General features: G+C 42.3%; 1 protein-coding gene across 1 annotated transcript in view; it reads left to right on the top strand.

Annotated features, from left to right (window-relative positions):
- The window catches only part of LOC311146863 (laminin subunit alpha-3-like), a 101,392-nt gene that overhangs the window by 15,106 nt on the left and 68,491 nt on the right, over window positions 1–17,795 (top strand). The window contains exons 3-9 of the mRNA XM_084183478.1: window positions 4,810–4,927; window positions 8,000–8,118; window positions 8,246–8,416; window positions 9,634–9,731; window positions 10,576–10,691; window positions 11,953–12,071; window positions 12,914–13,004. Of these exons, the coding sequence (XP_084039604.1) occupies window positions 4,810–4,927; window positions 8,000–8,118; window positions 8,246–8,416; window positions 9,634–9,731; window positions 10,576–10,691; window positions 11,953–12,071; window positions 12,914–13,004 (832 nt within the window). The remainder of the gene's footprint in view (window positions 1–4,809; window positions 4,928–7,999; window positions 8,119–8,245; window positions 8,417–9,633; window positions 9,732–10,575; window positions 10,692–11,952; window positions 12,072–12,913; window positions 13,005–17,795) is intronic.

Below are 17,795 nucleotides of genomic sequence, written 5' to 3'. Positions count from 1 at the left end.
GACAGTCTGCAGCTTACGTTTTGTTTGTGTGCTCTGGTTATCTTTTTTTGTTCCCTATGCATCCTGTAGCATAGTGGGTGGAAGGGTTCTCTGATTAGCTTTGAGATCCATGTGAAATAGAGGTCAGAACAGGGTGTTTGCCAACGGGGTTAAGACATGAGCTGTAAGATTTCTCACAAATCATTGTCTTCAAGACTTCCACGCAATCATTTAGCTTTTATACTTAAATCTTTGCGCACTTATCTAGGCTACTTGTTGAAAGCAGGGCTTTTGGCCAGCTCTTGGGAGTGTTCTTCTGTAATGGCTTTAGTGTGTTGGCAATGTGTTGTCAAGTCTCAGAGTCCTCGGCCAAGCGTTTGGCTTTTCTTTGCTTTGATATCTTAGTTAGCACAGCTCTGCCTCATGCAAAGAGAGACGAGGGGAGAAGGAGAACTTGAACACCAATCACAAAAGCCTGCTGGGGTTTTGAAGGCTCGATAGGAACCTCGACTAGTGTGGGCCTGCCTTTATCCTTTTCAACTCTGTGTAACATACTGTAAGAACTACTTTGGCGTTACTATGTTCAATGTGCATACAGTCTATTTAGGTTAGAAAGGAGACTGATATCTAAAGCAATGTCATCTAATAAGGCAAGGAAAAACAATAAATATCTACTCAAGGAAGGATACTTCAAGGATACTTCAAGGACTCCATGATATACGTTTGAAAATTTATCTATTGTGGAAATCGTTTTTTTTCCCCCCTCTTTTTTTCAATCAATGCACAACAACAGAGTACCACAACTGCAATAAACATTCATTCACAACAACACAATTTTCTCCAATACAGTAATCAAAACAAGTAAGACCTGGGTAGCCAATAAAAAAAAAAGTGAGTGCCCTCAATTATCAGTCCAGTTCCTACCACAATGTACCAGTCAAATGTCCCTCTATAGAGACGAGACGATGATGATGATTGTAGAAGCTGTAGATGATGAGTGAAGTAGTTTGTAGAAGATGGCAGGTGGCACTGGTGCCGTGGAATCAAAAGGGGGGTACAAAAAAAGTCTGTACAGAATAATCAATTATTCAGTCTCTTACTTTTATCAACAACAAAGTCTCAGTAACTGTTCTGTAATATATATACAGTGGGGAGAACAAGTATTTGATACACTGCCGATTTTGCATGTTTTCCTACTTACAAAGCATGTAGAGGTCTGTAATTTTTATCATAGGTACACTTCAACTGTGAGAGACGGACTCTAAAACAAAAATCCAGAAAATCACATTGTATGATTTTTAAGTAATTAATGTGCATTTTATTGCATGACATAAGTATTTGATACATCAGAAAAGCAGAGCTTAATATTTGGTACAGAAACCTTTGTTTGCAATTACAGAGATCATACGTTTCCTGTAGGTCTTGACCAGGTTTGCACACACTGCAGCAGGGATTTTGGCCCACTCCTCCATACAGACCTTCTCCAGATCCTTCAGGTTTCGGGGCTGTTGGGTCGTTGTCATGTAGAGGTCTCAAAAGGACTTCCAGATTATGTTGCAAAACCCACATTCTCCACTGCGACAAGGCAACTACAGCCGAGCGCCGTTACTGTTCAGTCACTCTCCTACAAAGAAATGCACAGGTAGCGATAGCAAATGAAAAATAAGCAAAACGTAAATAAAATCTAAATGATCATCAGTCTCAAAGCATACTGGTTTACTTCACAAAATAGATAGCATCATGAGGAAGGAAAATTATGTGGACATATTGAAGCAACAACTCAAGACATCAGTCAGGAAGTTAAAGCTTGGTCGCAAATGGGTCTTCCAAATGGATAATGACCCCAAGCATACTTCCAAGGTTGTGGCAAAATGCCTTAATGACTACAAAGTCAAGGCATTGGAGTGGGCATCACAAAGCCCTGACCTCAATCATATAGAAAATGTGTGGGCAGAACTGATAAAGCGTGTGCGAGCCAGGAGGCCTACAAACCTGACTCAGTTACACCAGCTCTGTCAGGAGGAATGGGCCAAAATTCACCCAACTTATTGTGGGAAGCTTGTGGAAGGCTACCCGAAACGTTTGACCCAAGTTAAACAATTTAAAGGCAATGCTACCAAATACTAATTGAGTGTATGTAAACTTCTGACCTACTGGGAATGTGATGAAAGAAATAAAAGCTGAAATAAATAATTCTCTACAATAATTCTGATATTTCACATTCTTAAAATAAAGTGGTGATCCTAACTGACCTAAGACAGGAAATGTTTACAAGGATTAAATGTCAGGAATTGTGAAAAGCTGAGTTTAAATCTATTTGGCTAAGGTGTATGTAAACTTCCGACTTAAACTGTATAACACCTCATTTGCATAGGGAGCGACACATCACATTTTCTGGCCTATCCAGACAAAGGATCGAACTTCCCTGGCTGTGAACCTCGCAGCTCCGCTTACAATAAGGCATATGAATCTCTAGCAATTGCAACACATGCAGTCTCATTTCACTGTGATGTTCTCAGATGGATTTAGCTCTCAAAATAAAATATTTAAACAAGACCACTTTCTCTTGGTCACAGAGGGACGAAATCACCTCGTGCTTAAAGCTGAAGTTGTAATAAGTCAACTGGCATTTGAATGGCGTCTGTGCGTCGCTTTCAGAGGACACTCGGCAGAAAATGCTCGCTCATCAGTTATATGAATTGGTGGCAATTTTGTACTGTCACTATGTATGATCTTATTTATTTTACAGTTATAAAAAGATGAAATAATATTTATATAATTTGATTGTTAGTATATTTAGAAAAATATATTTTCAAGCCCTATTCCCCCACTTTTGTTGAATAGGGAAAAAATCTTAGGATTTTTCATATTTGTATCATTTGTACTGTGTACTTCAGCTTGTGTCCTCAAAAGTGACTACACCTCAGCAATGCCTAACTATTTTTTGCCAGAAAGTTGAGATTTTAATATTTCTGGCAGAATAAGCATTACTAGGTATTGTTTATGGCCCTCTCATGATACATAATTACTCTTTAGGCAGAAATCTACATTTTTACATTACATTTAACAAATCACAGAAGTGTGGGTGGGGGTGGGGGTGGTCAGGTGTGTTTGTTTACACTGCGATTGTCACGCGCTGTGTGGTCTGATGTCGTAAATTCTAATTCCAAACTGGGCAAACTCAATGCCAACCACCACAAAGACGGCTTTGACTGTTGAAAAAAACAGCTTTTAATTCTATTCAATCGAACTGAAGCAACCCGCTCTCGAGCCCTGATGATGATGATGATGATGGCGAGAGAGGAACATTGAGTGTGGAAACATAGCCATGAGGGCGTTAGAGAAAGGATAGTGTACACTAGGGAAGGGAACATCATCATCATCATCAGGTGCTCTTGTGTAGCCTGTGTTTTCTGATGGTAGAGATATCGTTTCGGAGGGCCCGGAGGGTGCGTGTTTCAGAAGCACCTGCAGCAGTTTCATCCACTCAACACAGGTCTTGTTGAGCATCTGTAATATCTGACTGTTGTATTTTACTGTACCATACTACACTGAACAAAAATATAAACGCAACATGTAAAGTGTTAGTCCCATTTTTCATGAGCTGAAATAAAAGATCCCAGAAATGTTCCATACGCACAAAAAGCTTATTTCTCTCAAATTTTGGCCACAAATTTGTTTACATCCCTGTTAGTGAGCATTTTGCCTTTGCCAAGATGATCCATCCACCTGACAGGTGTGGCATATAAAGAAGCTGATTAAACAGCATCATCATTACACAGGTGCACCTTGTGCTGGGGACAATAAAAGGCCACTCTAAAATGTGCAGTTTTGTCACACAACACAATGCCACTGATGTCTCAAGTTTTGAGGGAGCATGCCTTTGGCATGCTGACTGCAGGAATGTCCACTAGAGCTGTTGCCAGAGAATTTAATGATAATTTCTACCATACGCCGCCTCCAACGTCGTTTTAGAGATACCTTGACGAGATCCTGAGGCACGTGGTCGTGCCATTCATCCGCTGCCGTCACTTCATGTTTCAGCATGATAATGCACGGTCCCGTGTCGCAAGAATTTGTACACAATTCCTGGAAGTGGAACAATTCCCAGTTCTTCCATGGCCTGCATACTCACCAGACTTGTCACCCATTGAGCATGTTTGGGATGCTCTGGATTGATGTGTACAACAGCGTGTTCCAGTTCCCGCCAATATCCAGCAACTTCGCACAGCCATTGAAGAGGAATGGGACAACATTCCACAGGCCTCAATCAACAGCCTGATCAACTCTATGCGAAGGAGATGTGTAGCGCTGCATGAGGCAAATGGTGGTCACACCAGATACTGACTGGTTTTCTGATCCATGCCCCAACTTTTATTTTTAAGGTATCTGTGACCAACATATGCATATCTGTATTCCCAGTCGTGAAATCCATAGATTAGGGCCTAATTTATTTATTTCAATTGACTGATTTCCTTATATGAACTGTAACTCAATCAAATCTTTGAAATTGTTGCATGTTGCGTTTGTATTTTTGTTCAATGTATATGATCACTGTGGTGGTTTTCGCTAGCCGGTGGAGGTACAGTAGAGTAGATTATTGTTGTTGACGTGATTGTGCTCCAGCCTTCACGTAAAAGGAAATGGAGTATTGTCTATTGCTGAGGCTCCGCCTTCTGCCAAGTCTGAGCTGGTGTTAGTAGACCAAGGTCAATTGAAACCACAACGTTTTGAACCAACCACTTCTAATGCCAGAATCAATTAACATTATGGTTGTTTGTAGCCCTCTGTTAAACACTGCTCTGCTCTTTGTGCTAATATTGTTTTCAGCTCTTCCATGTGGCCTATGTCCTCATCAAGTTTGCCAACGCCCCTCGGCCTGACCTGTGGGTCCTGGAGCGCTCCCTGGACCATGGGAAATCGTATGCTCCATGGCAGTACTTTGCTCGTAAGTATTACTGTTTTATTTTCAAATTCACACATTTGTCTGTTACGCTGGTGCTTCTCAAGGCTCTTGGTTGGGTCTGGTAGTCAGCTTTTGCAGGACTTGAAAACTGTTGAAACAGTTAAACTGTTGATAAAGGAGTTATTGAACTAACGAGATGACCTGTCGTCCGGTACATGTGTTGAGATTGTGTTGCTGCTTAATGCAGCCTATTGGGAATTGGCAAACATTACAGATTGTGATGAAATACCTTCGAAGTGAAAAAGATTTCTGAAGTCCAATGAAAAATGTGCTGTTCTCCAGAACTGTAATCCTAATACTTACCATAAGTGCAAAGAGCTTGGTTTATAAGTGACTTATGATCCAGTCAGTAGACCTGCCCTCTCCTATATACAGTGCATTCGGAAAGTATTCAGACCCCTTTACTTTTTCCACATTTTGATAGCGTTACAGTCATATTCTAAAATGGATTTTAAAAAAATCCCTCATCAATCTACACACAATACTCCGTATTGACAAAGCAAAAACAGGTTTTTAGAATTTTTTTAAGATAAAAAAAATTACATACAAAAATTAAATATCACATTTACATAAGTATTCAGACCCTTTACTCAGTACTTAGTTGAATCACTCTTGGCAGCAATTACAGCCTCGAGCCTTCTTAGGTATGATGCTACAAGCTTGGCACACCTGTATTTGGGGAGTTCATCCCATTATTTGCTGCAGATCCTCTCAAGCTCTGTCAGGTTGGATGGGGAGCGTCGCTGCACAGCGATTTTCAGGTCTCTCCAGAGATGTTCCATCGGGTTCAAGTCCGGGCTCTGGCTGGGCCACTCAAGGACATTCAGAGACTTGTCCCAAAGCCACTCCTGCGTTGTTTTGGCTGTGTGCTTAGGGTCGTTGTCCTGTTGGAAGGTGAACCTTCGCTCCCGTCTGAGGTCCTGAGCGCTCTGGAGCAGGTCATCATCAAGGATCTCTCTGTACTTTGCTCCGTTCATCTTTCCCTTGATCCTGACTAGTCTCCCAGTCCCTGCCGCTGAAAACATCCCCACAGCATGATGCTGCCACCACTATGCTTCACCGTAGGGATGGTGCCAGGTTTCTTCCAGACGTGACATTTGGCATTCAGGCCAAAGAGTTCAATTTTGGTTTCATCAGACCAGAGAATCTTGTTTCTCATGGTCTGAGAGTCCTTTAGGTGCCTTTTGGCAAACTCCAAACGGGCTGTCATGTGCCTTTTACTGAGGAGTGGCTTCCGTCTGGCCACTCTACCATAAAGGCCTGATTGGTGGAATGCTGCAGAGAAGGTTGTCCTTCTGGAATGTTCTCCCATCTCCACAGAGGAACTCTGGAGCTCTGTCAGAATGACTATCAGGTTCTTGGTCACCTCCCTGATCAAGGCCCTTCTCCCCGAATTGCTCAGTTTGGCCGGGCGTTCAGCTCTAGGAAGAGTCTTGGTGGTTCCAAACTTCTTCCATTTAAGAATGATGGAGGCCACTGTGTTCTTGGTGACCTTCAATGCAGCAGAAATATTTTGGTACCCTTCCCCAGATCTGTGCCTCAACACAATACTGTCTCAGAGCTCAACGGACAATAACTTCGACCTCATGGCTTGGTTTTTGCTCTGACATGTACTGTCAACTGTGAGACCTTATATAGACAGGTGTGTGCCTTTCCAAATCATGTCCAATCAATTGAATTTACAACAGTTGGACTCTAATCAAGTTGTAGAAAATACTTTCTGAATGCACCGTACCTCCTCATACACACGCTCACCAGCCTGGTCTTAGAAGTGAAGACATGCCCAGTCCCTGTGAGGCACCTTTCCAGCAGAAACAGCTGTGCCTTATATCTCCTTTTGAATTTCATTTTAGGCTTTTCTTTGTCTTCTTCTCTCTCTCGCTCTCTCTCTCTCTCAATTCAATTCAATTCAATTCAATTTAAGGGCTTTATTGGCATGGGAAACGTATGTTAACATTGCCAAAGCAAGTGAAGTAGATAATAAACAAAAGTGAAATAAACAATAAATCTCTCTCTCTCTCTCTCTCTCTCTCTCACTCTCTCGCTCTCTCTCGCTCTCTCTCGCTCTCTCTCGCTCTCTCTCGATTTCTCTCTCGCTCTCTCTTTCTTGATCTCTCTCTCTCACTCGCTCTCGCTCTCTCTCGATTTCTCTCTCGCTCTCTCTTTCTTGATCTCTCTCTCCCTTGATCTCTCTCTTTCTTGATTTCTCTCTCTCAATCTCTCTCTCTTGATCTCTCTCTCTCGCTCTTTCTCTCAATCTCTCTCTCACGATCTCTCTCTCTTGATCTCTCTCTCTTGATCTCGCTCTCTCTTAATGTGTCTCTGGAAAATCTATACACTCCTGGCTCTCCTTATTTTATGGTCTTTGATTCTTGGTATTCAGTAGATTTATTTTCAAACAAATGCCACCGATTTTTTTACTTTTCTGGGAATAGGCCTTCCAACAGACTAAACCCTTGGAGCCCTCTGAGAGAGTTTGAGCACTTTTCTGGCTTCTATGTTCATAACCAGAAATATGAAACACATGAATATGGTATAACTCAGTCAGTGGTTCGTAATACTGCTCAATGTCAAAGAGGAATAAACCATATTGCATTTATTATATATTATGCTTGAAGTCGTCATGCAGTTTCCCCACGAGTTGTTGCTGTCATGTCGATAAATGAGATCAGATTGTCTTATCGGTGGACAGGGTGCAAGTAGGTCAGATAACCTAGTATCCATGTGTGGAAAGCAGCAGTAAGTAGAAGCTTGTAAAGGCTGCTTAAACAATTGTTTTGCCAAATCTGATTTGAAAAGAGGTTACTGTACCTACCATGCACAGGTTCAAAATTTGACATGTGAACAGGGTAAAAGAGGACACCAAGACATTGATGAAGCATTTGAATGTACTGCCAGAACAGAGCGCTACGAAGGGCCAGGGGGCTACAGTAATCAGAAGGAAAATATGCAAATGAGGAAATTTGATGAAGTCCCTTAGAAAAATAACTTCACGGTTGGCCCCTTATAAAGAGATGATAGTGGTTGACATATCACTCTGTTTGTTCTTTTCAGATTCTAAAAGGGAGTGCATTGAGAGGTTTGGCAAAGAACCAAATGGACGCATAGTCCGAGATGACGACCAGATCTGCACCACAGAGTACTCAAAGATCGTTCCATTGGAGAACGGAGAGGTGAGAAACTCACTGAATGGGAACATATGATTGTCACAATGTTGAATCCTGTAAAATGTACCAAAAGACTACTACTTCTACAGAGTGATGGGGATATTTGTGTCTGAGTAATGTTGTTCTTGTCCAGATTGTGGTGTCCCTGATAAACGGTCGCCCGGGCTCCAAGAACTTCACCTATTCTCCAGTGCTGAGAGATTTCACCAAGGCCACCAACATCCGCCTGCGCTTCCTCAGGACCAGCACTCTGTTGGGGCACCTCATTTCCAAGGCCCAGAGGGACCCCACTGTCACACGCAGGGTGAGTCACACAACAGGCACCCAATTCAGTTCATTTAATTTCATTACAGTTCAGATCAGTTCAATTCAATTTACTTCAACTTTATTAACCCACTCAGGGGCAACAAGGAATGCATCGTCAGCAGAGCACAAACCCACAATGACATCGTCTCACACCAACCTGTTATGTGTAGCCTACCTTCTGCCTCATTGCCCGATGTGACAAGATGTAGCCCCCCCCTCAGCACCTTTCTGCTGACACAAACACACTGACGTGATTTCTCTCTCGCTGCACATTCCTTCCTCCTGGTCGGGGCTCCCTGCCAGAGCTGTCTGTCCAGTCTTCACCAGGGTAATTCCTTCCACATACAGAGAGAGAATGTGAAGACTGGTCCAGACAGCTCCCTGGTGCTGCAGGAACAGGCTTCAGTAACACAGACCAGTGTTGGATGACACACACACACACACACACACACACACACACACACACACACACACACACACTCACACTCACTCACGTTTTTAGAGCAAATGTGTACTGTATGAGGCCATTGTGAATGCTGCAGTCATCCAAGTGCAGCACAGAACCCATCCAGGAAAGCTGTTCGCCAGTTAGTATATGAATCAAAACGAACATGTTTACGCTCTAAGAGCATTGCCCCAGAAAAGAGACCCTAGGGTCCTGTAGAAGGTGGGCTGGCTTGACAGACAGACAGTCTAGGTGTCAGTTGCACAACTGAATGCATTCAACCGAAATGTGTCTTCCACATTTAACCCAACCCCTCTGAATCAGAGAGGTGCAGGGGGTTGTCTTAAACGACATCCACGTCATCGCCCAGGGAGCAGTTGTTGTTAATGGTTAACTGCCTTGCTCAATCTGCCTTCCAGATTTTTCCACCTTGCCGCCTCGAGGATTCGAACCAGCGACCTTTCGGTTACTGGCCCAACACTTAACCGATAGGCTACCTGCCACCATATACTGTAGGCTACCTGCCGTTGAAATACTGTATAAGATAGGCATACCTGTATAACTCCAGCTTCAATTATGCTAGTGAGCGTCTGTGGCCTAGGGATTGACTAAAACCAAAGAACCCAATGTAACTCACCTCAGCTGCATTGGCAGACTATGTCTGGGTTTGTTTAGGTGAGGTTTATATGTAGTGTTTCTGATAGAGCAGATGGTTGTTAGTCTTGCTACAGTGTTCTGACGGTGTTGTTCCCTCTGTGCGTTGTTGACAGTATTACTACAGCATCAAAGACATCAGTGTCGGGGGACGCTGCGTTTGTCACGGCCACGCGCAGGTGTGTGGAGGGCGTAACCAAGGCAACCCCAATCGGTGAGTAGTGCACATCTTTCATACTTGTTTTTACCTGCTTCTTTGTTTACTGTTTCATTCTCCACAAACATATACTTGTCTGTTGTTGTTTATACTTACAGTTGAATCCGTTATCTTTCATTCATTCATACTGTAGCCTATTGGACGTAGGCCTGAATTATGTATATAAAAGTTCCACAAAACAAAAACAGAGGATTCATTGAGTAGTTCAGTATGACGAATCCTTACTTTAGTTTATTTGTCATTTACAGGGGTGAATGGATGTGTTGTGTTTAGTGGGTTGTAAAGCGTATGGGGGATGAGGTTAACTGATTTTTAAAAATGTTTTTATTGAATAGCACAGTGATAGCATCTGTGTCTGAGGTTGAAGAGATTGCTGGGGATTTGGTAGAAAGGAAATTACTTCATCTGTTTGTTTCCTGGCATTGTCATTGTAAAAGGCACCAGTTTATTTTAGTTATCCTGATTAGTAGTGATTGTGAGTTTGATGTAAACTGTTGGCAAGAGGCCAAGATGATGTCCTTATAGAGGTGATGTATTTTATGGGCAATGAAAAACAATAAGGGTCAATGACATCATACTGTAGTTTGACAGTGAATGATTAATCTAACCATTGTAATGGCTTCATTCACTTTGGAATTGACTTTACTTCTTTTACACCTTGCATCAAGGTCCATCTAAAATGGATTCAGATATGTTTTTGAGTCTTGAGTGAACAGTCACCAGATGCTTCTTATTGATGATATACTGTAGGCTACAAAACTCCCTCTCTTCAACTGAAAGTCATAAACATGAAAGAATGATGCAGAAAACCCAGTCCCTTCTTTTCTCCTCCTGTCTTTAGGCTGCAGTGCGAGTGCAAACACAACACCTGTGGTGAGTCATGTGACCGCTGCTGTCCAGGGTTCAACCAGAAGCCATGGCGTGCCGCTACGACAGACAGCCCCAACGAGTGCCAACGTGAGTACCACACTCCACCCTCCTCTCTTTGCCACCCTCACCCTCCTCTCTTTGCTTTCTGACTGACTGTCTGTGTGCAAATGTGTTCCAAACCAAGCAGTACTGACCTGCACTGGTTACGCATCCACCACAATCCACCATTGCTAGAACTGTGCTGGAAAGCACAATGTGAAAAGAAAATAACAGAGCCAGCACAGTTTGGTTGGGGGTTGGCATGATAGTGTGAAAAGGGCAGTGGGTGCAACTTTGGTTTTAGACGTGGGGGGGGGGGGACATCTTATTTTTTATTTTTTTTCTGTCGGATACACACTCCAAACAGCCTACCCGAACGCTTTGAGATGTCCGCTTGGTCCTAAAGCACGCTGTTGCCTCGTTTTGTATCACATTCCAATGATAAAACTGGGGGGGACAAAAATGCAATTTCAGAATGTGGGGGGGACATGTCCCCCGTTCCCAGTGAAAGTTGTGCCCCTGGAAAAGGGTATAACTGTTCTCTGCTCTCTCCTTTGTCATGAATGTGTTTCAATGACACTGCACGAGAAAGTACAGCGCGAGAAAGTACAGCCACAGAATGTCTTCATTACGGTTCTCCCATCATCTCCTCTACCACATTAGCTTCAGTGCTTAATGCCCTGATATGGTGTTGGAACTAGGAAGACGCCTAAGCAAACTGTTAAGGGAATTACTCATGTGGTATGTGTGTGATGTACTGCACTGTATGCAGTCTACTGTAGCTAGCACAGCACCGCTACTGCTGTCCTCTACATAGCCAGTCAGCCAGTCAGTCCCAATGCCAGCTGGTTCCTAATTGCCCTGGCCTGTTGACAAGATTTTCCCTCCCGAGCCCAGAGTCGGAGATGCTGAAACTCGAGCCTGCAACTCTACAACCGCAGAACAAGAGAGAGAGATCGAAAGAGTGGAGAAGTCTGTAATCCAATCAGTGCACTCACGTACTAGAAAATGCACCCTAACCATTCAGAAACATTAATGAGGCAGATTGAGGAGGAAGTAGAGGGTGTACTGTCCTGTTATGGTTGACTATATACTGAGTGACTTTCTAGTGACTTTCTAGTCACATCACTCTGCTTTAGGAAGAGATAGTAACTAAATATACTGTAAGATATAAAATACAGAACTTTCTCTTACCTGTCTCTGTGTGTCTGTTTTGTGTTTGTTTGTGTGTGTGTGTGTGTGTGTGCGCGCGTGCCTCTGCTTCATGTGTGTGTTTACTTGCTGACTGTTTCGGGGATTTCTCCCACAGCATGCCAGTGCCATTCACATGCCACAGAGTGTTATTACGACCCAGAGGTGGAGCAGAGGAGAGCAAGTGTAGACACATTCGGCAGGTACGACGGCGGAGGAGTGTGCATCAACTGCCAGGTATGAAGCCCGTTACAAGTCCGAACGGATTCCTGTGTGTGTGTGTGTGTGAGACAAGCACCAAGACTGTTCCTCATCTACATTTAGGATTTTATGTGTGACATGATTCATTCTAATTTGACATTATGTATGGTATGTATAGCATGTATGTGGGTGCTCTTTAAGATGAACAGGGAGCATGACTAAACTAGAATAAGAACAGGGGTAGTGTTCAGTAGGCACAAAACAGAAGCGAATGGAGTGAAACTAGGAGGTACTACCTGAACTTGTCCAATAAGAAACACTTGTTTTCGTTTGTCATCGCAAAACGTTTTGCTACGGTGTGCCCTAATAAACATGACCCAGACCTAGGAGCAGGCATGGAGGTCTGTAATGGAAATTAAGTCAATGTACACATGGTGTATATTCTCTGTATTAAATTCCTTGTGCAATTGTCAGACAGTTCATTTTGACTAAATCTCCAAAACAAAGTACTTTTCCTCACCACCAATAATGAGATGCACTGTTATCCTTTGGGACTAAAATACCCTTGCAGGAAGCATGTTAAAACAAGCCATCTATCTACACTGCATGCATGCTCAGTGTGAAAGAAGATAAGATACTGGTGGTACTGCAAAAAGTGCAAACAGATGGACTAGCAACTGCAAGGTGTGTTTGATAAGAACATTTATCTATAGTTTTAGAAAACACAGTTTTGCAGTTTGTCTTCTTGCCTTAGAGGAACCATAGTTGCCCCCAGGCAACAAAAACATAGTGTCCCTCTGACCCAGTCACTCCATTCACTCTAAAGCAGGAGTGTTGTGTGATGTTTGTCTGATTTCTCTGTGTTTCCCTCTCACTAGCACAACACGGCGGGGGTGAACTGTGAGCTTTGTGCTGATGGATTCTACAGACCCCATGGATTACCTCCAGAGTCTCACAGCGGATGCATACGTGAGCGAAACTCTTCTTTCTCCTCTTCGAACTGTATTTCTCCGTTTCTCCTTTCTCTATGGCCTTAGTGTCTTCCTTTGTTCCTAAAGTGCCTTCTAATGATGACAATATATCTTTTATGATGTGAAAATATCACCTTTAGTTACATATATATAGCGTCTGCTAAATGACTAAAATGTAAATGTATAATACCAAACAGTATGGCTACTGACAGAATTGTAGGCCTACATGTGCAACGTTTTGTCGTACAGTATATCAAATAGTTGGGGTACTAATGTTTAGTAAAGAGCTGCTGTAGCTTGCTTTCTGACCTATGGATAAAATGTGAGACCAAAATGAAAAAGAGACTTGACCCCAGAGACTCCCGTGTCGTTTGTCACAGACGAATATACACAGTGGCACCAACCACTAGCTCTAGCCACTTGTAGTGTTGCTAAATTCGGCGCCACACTTGTTTACATTGCTAGCGTGGTACGTCGTTGTTCTTCCTCGCCACATATAGTGCCTTCAGAAAGTATTCATACGCCTTGACTTACTCCACATTTTGTTGTTACAGCCTGAATTCTCACCCATCTACACACAATACCCCATAATGACAAAGTGAAAACATGTTTTTAGAAATTTGTACAAATGTATTGAAAATGAAATACAGAAATATCTAATTTACATAAGTATTCACACCCCTGAGTCAATACATGTTAGAATAACCTTTTGGCAGCGATTACAGCTGTGAGTCTTTCTGGGTAAGTCTCGAAGAGATTTGCACACCTGGATTGTACAATATTTGCACATTATTCTTTAAAAATTCTTCAAGCTCTGTCAAGTTGGTTTTGATAATTGCTGGACAGCTATTTTCAAGTCATGCCATAGTTTTCTAAGCCAATTTAAGTCAAAACTGTAACTAGGCCACTCAGGAACATTCAATGTCTTCTTGGTAAGCAACTCCAGAGTATATTTGCCCTTGTGTTTTAGGTTATTGTCCTGCTGAAAGGTGAATTTGTCTCCCAGTGTCTGTTGGTAAGCAGGCTGAACCAGGTTTTCCTCTAGGATTTTGCCTGTGCTTAGCTCTATTACGTTTATTTTTATCCCTAGTCCTTGCCGATGACAAGCATACCCATAACATGATGCAGCCACTACCTTGCTTGAAAATGTGAAGAGTGGTACTCAGTGATTGATGTGTTGGATTTGCCCCAAACAAAATGCTTTGTATTCAGGACATAGTTCATTTCTTTGACACTTTTTTTGCAGTTTAACTTTAGTGCCTTATTGCAAACAGGATGCATGTTTTGGAATATTGTTATTGTGTACAGGCTTCCTTCTTTTCACTCTGTCATTTAGGTTAGTGTTGTGGAGTAACTACAATGTTGTTGATCCATCCTCAGTTTTCTCCTATCACAGACATTAAACTCTAACTGTTTTAAAGTCACAATTGGCCTCATGGTGAAATCCTTGAGCGGTTTCCTTCCTCTCCGGCAACTGAGTTAGGAATGACGCCTGTATCTTTGTAGTGACTGGGTGTATTGATACACCATCCAAAGTGTAATTAATAACTTCACCATGCTCAAAGGGATATTCAATATCTGCTTTTTTTAAAAACCTATCTACCAATAGGTGCCCTTCTTTGCGAGGCATTGGAGAACCTCCCTGGTCTTTATGGTTGAATCTGTGTTTGAAATTCACTGCTCGACGGAGGGACCTATTGGTCATACATACAGATATGAGGTAGTCATTCAAAATCATGTTAAACACTATTATTGCAACTTATTATGTGACTTGTTAAGCACATTTTTACTCCTGAACTTATTTACACACTGCCACGTAGGGCTGCACGGTATGGGCAAAAAATGCCTTTTTTTAAACCAAATATTGCAATTGCAATGGCACTTCGACTGAGCCTGCAATGCTGCCGGCTTCATAGCTAAGTGGAATCCCTTATGCCATAAGGCACCGCATGATTTTTGTTTTTGCGCAATTTCACACAAAATAATGGATAGGCGTGCCTAATTATATGACACTTGGATTTGTTTATGGCTGATGTCGAGACTTGACACATGTAAAAGATGAAATACCTCCCAAATTAAATGTTGAACTGTTACTGAGGTTTATATTTTGTAAAATGACAGGGGGGATGTGTTAATTTGAATTTCATGCTCATTTTATTATTTAAAAGTTGAACATGAATTGCATCATTCAAGTCACCAGTGTCCCGAAGTTAATGAGTTTATTGATCCCCTCGCCACTCTCTGGAAGTCACCCTCTGAGTTTTGTCAGCAACACATGACAACAGAGAACCCTCCAAGCGAGTTGGTAGGGGCTATGCAGTGATTTGGGATTCACAATAGTGAACAGTCCCCTCGCCACTCTCTGGAAGTCACCCTCTGAGTTTTGGATTTACCAATAGGCAGAAGAGGCAATTGCCTCAGGCCTTACAGTGCCTTCAGAAAGTATTCACACCCCTTGACTTTTTCCACATTTTTGTTGTGTTACAGCCTGAATACATGTTTTATTAAATTGACATGTGGAATTATGTTGTTTGACATTTTTACAAATATATGAAAAATGAAAAGCTGAAATGTCTTGAGTCAATAAGTATTCAACCCCTTTGTCTAAATAAGTTCAGGAGTAAAAATGTGCTTAACAAGTCGGCAGGTAGCTTAGTGGTTAAGAGCGTTGTGTCAGTAACCGAAAGGTCGCTGGTTCTAATCCCTGAGCCGACTAGGTGAAAAATCTGTCGATGTGCCCTTGAGCAAGGCACTTAACCCTAATTGCTCCTGTAAGTCGCTCTGGATAAGAGCGTCTGCTAAATGACTAAAATGTAAATGTAAATGTAATAAGTTGCATGGACTCACTCTATGCAATAATAGTGTTTAACATGATTTTTTAATTACTACATCATATCTGTACCCCACATATACAACTATATGTAAGATCCCTCAGTAAAGCAGAGAATTTCAAACACAGATTCAGCCACAAAGACCAGGGAGGTTTTTCAATGCCTCACAAAGAAGGGCACCTACAGTGAGGGAAAAAAGTATTTGATCCCCTGCTGATTTTGTACGTTTGCCCACTGACAAAGATATGATCAGTCTATAATGTTAATGGTAGGTTTATTTGAACAGAGAGAGACAGAATAACAACAAAAAAATCCAGAAAAACGCATGTCAAAAATGTTATAAATTGATTTGCATTTTAATGAGGGAAATAAGTATTTGACCCCTCTGCAAAACATGACTTAGTACTTGGTGGCAAAACCCTTTTTGGCAATCACAGAGGTCAGACGTTTCTTGTAGTTGGCCACCAGGTTTGCACACATCTCAGGAGGGATTTTGTCCCACTCCTCTTTGCAGATCTTCTCCAAGTCATTAAGGTTTCGAGGCTGACGTTTGGCAACTCGAACCTTCAGCTCCCTCCACAGATTTTCTATGGGATTAAGGTCTGGAGACTGGCTAGGCCACTCCAGGACCTTAATGTGCTTCTTCTTGAGCCACTCCTTTGTTGCCTTGGCCATGTGTTTTGGGTCATTGTCATGCAGGAATACCCATCCACGAGCCATTTTCAATGCCTTGGCTGAGGGAAGGAGGTTCTCACCCAAGATTTGATGGTACATCGACCCGTCCATCGTCCCTTTGATGCGGTGAAGTTGTCCTGTCCCCTTAGCAGAAAAACACCCCCAAAGCATAATGTTTCCACCTCCATGTTTGACAGTGGGGATGGTGTTCTTGGGGTCGTAGGCAGCATTCCTCCTCCTCCAAACACGGCGAGTTGAGTTGATGCCAAAGAGCTCCATTTTGGTCTCATCTGACCACAACACTTTCACCCAGTTCTCCTCTGAATCATTCAGATGTTACTTGGCAAACTTCAGACGGGCATGTGTATGTGCTTTCTTGAGCAGGGGGACCTTGCGGGCGCTGCAGGATTTCAGTCCTTCACGGCGTAGTGTGTTACCAATTGTTTTCTTGGTGACTATGGTCCCAGCTGCCTTGAGATCATTGACAAGATCCTCCCGTGTAGTTCTGGGCTGATTCCTCACCGTTCTCATGATCATTGCAACTCCACGAGGTGAGATCTTGCATGGAGCCCAGGCCGAGGGAGATTGACAGTTCTTTTGTGTTTCTTCCATTTGCGAATAATCGCACCAACTGTTGTCACCTTCTCACCAAGCTGCTTGGCGATGGTCTTATAGCCCATTCCAGCCTTGTGTAGGTCTACAATCTTGTCCCTGACATCCTTGGAGAGCTCTTTGGTCTTGGCCATGGTGGAGAGTTTGGAATCTGATTGATTGATTTAAGAGTGTGCTCCTAATCTCAGCTCGTTACCTGTATAAAAGACAAGTGGGAGCCATAAATCTTTCTGATTGAGAGGGGGTCAAATACTGATTTCCCTCATTAAAATGCAAATCAATTTATAACACTTTTGACATGTGTTTTTCTGGATTTTTTTGTTGTTATTCTGTCTCTCACTGTTCAAATAAAATACCATTAAAATTATAGACTGACCATTTCTTTGTCAGTGGGCAAATGTACAAAATCAGCAGGGGATCAAATAATTTTTTCCCTCACTGTATTGGTAGATGGGAAAAAAAGAAAAGAAAAAACAACACACATTGAAATTCCTTTTGAGCATGGTGAAATTATTAACTACACTTTGGATGGTGTATCAATTCACCCAGTCACTACAAAGAAACAGGCGTCCTTCCTAACTCAGTTACCGGAACGTATTTAGGCTTACCATAACAAAGGGGTTGAATACTTGTTGACTCAAGACATTTCAGCTTTACATTTTTAATTAATT

The sequence above is a fragment of the Coregonus lavaretus genome (genome assembly GCF_964263955.1).
Source record: "Coregonus lavaretus genome assembly, chromosome: 19".
NCBI lineage: Eukaryota > Metazoa > Chordata > Actinopteri > Salmoniformes > Salmonidae > Coregonus > Coregonus lavaretus.
The sequence above is the reverse complement of the archived record's forward strand: the minus strand, read 5'-3'. Positions and strand labels throughout refer to the sequence as shown.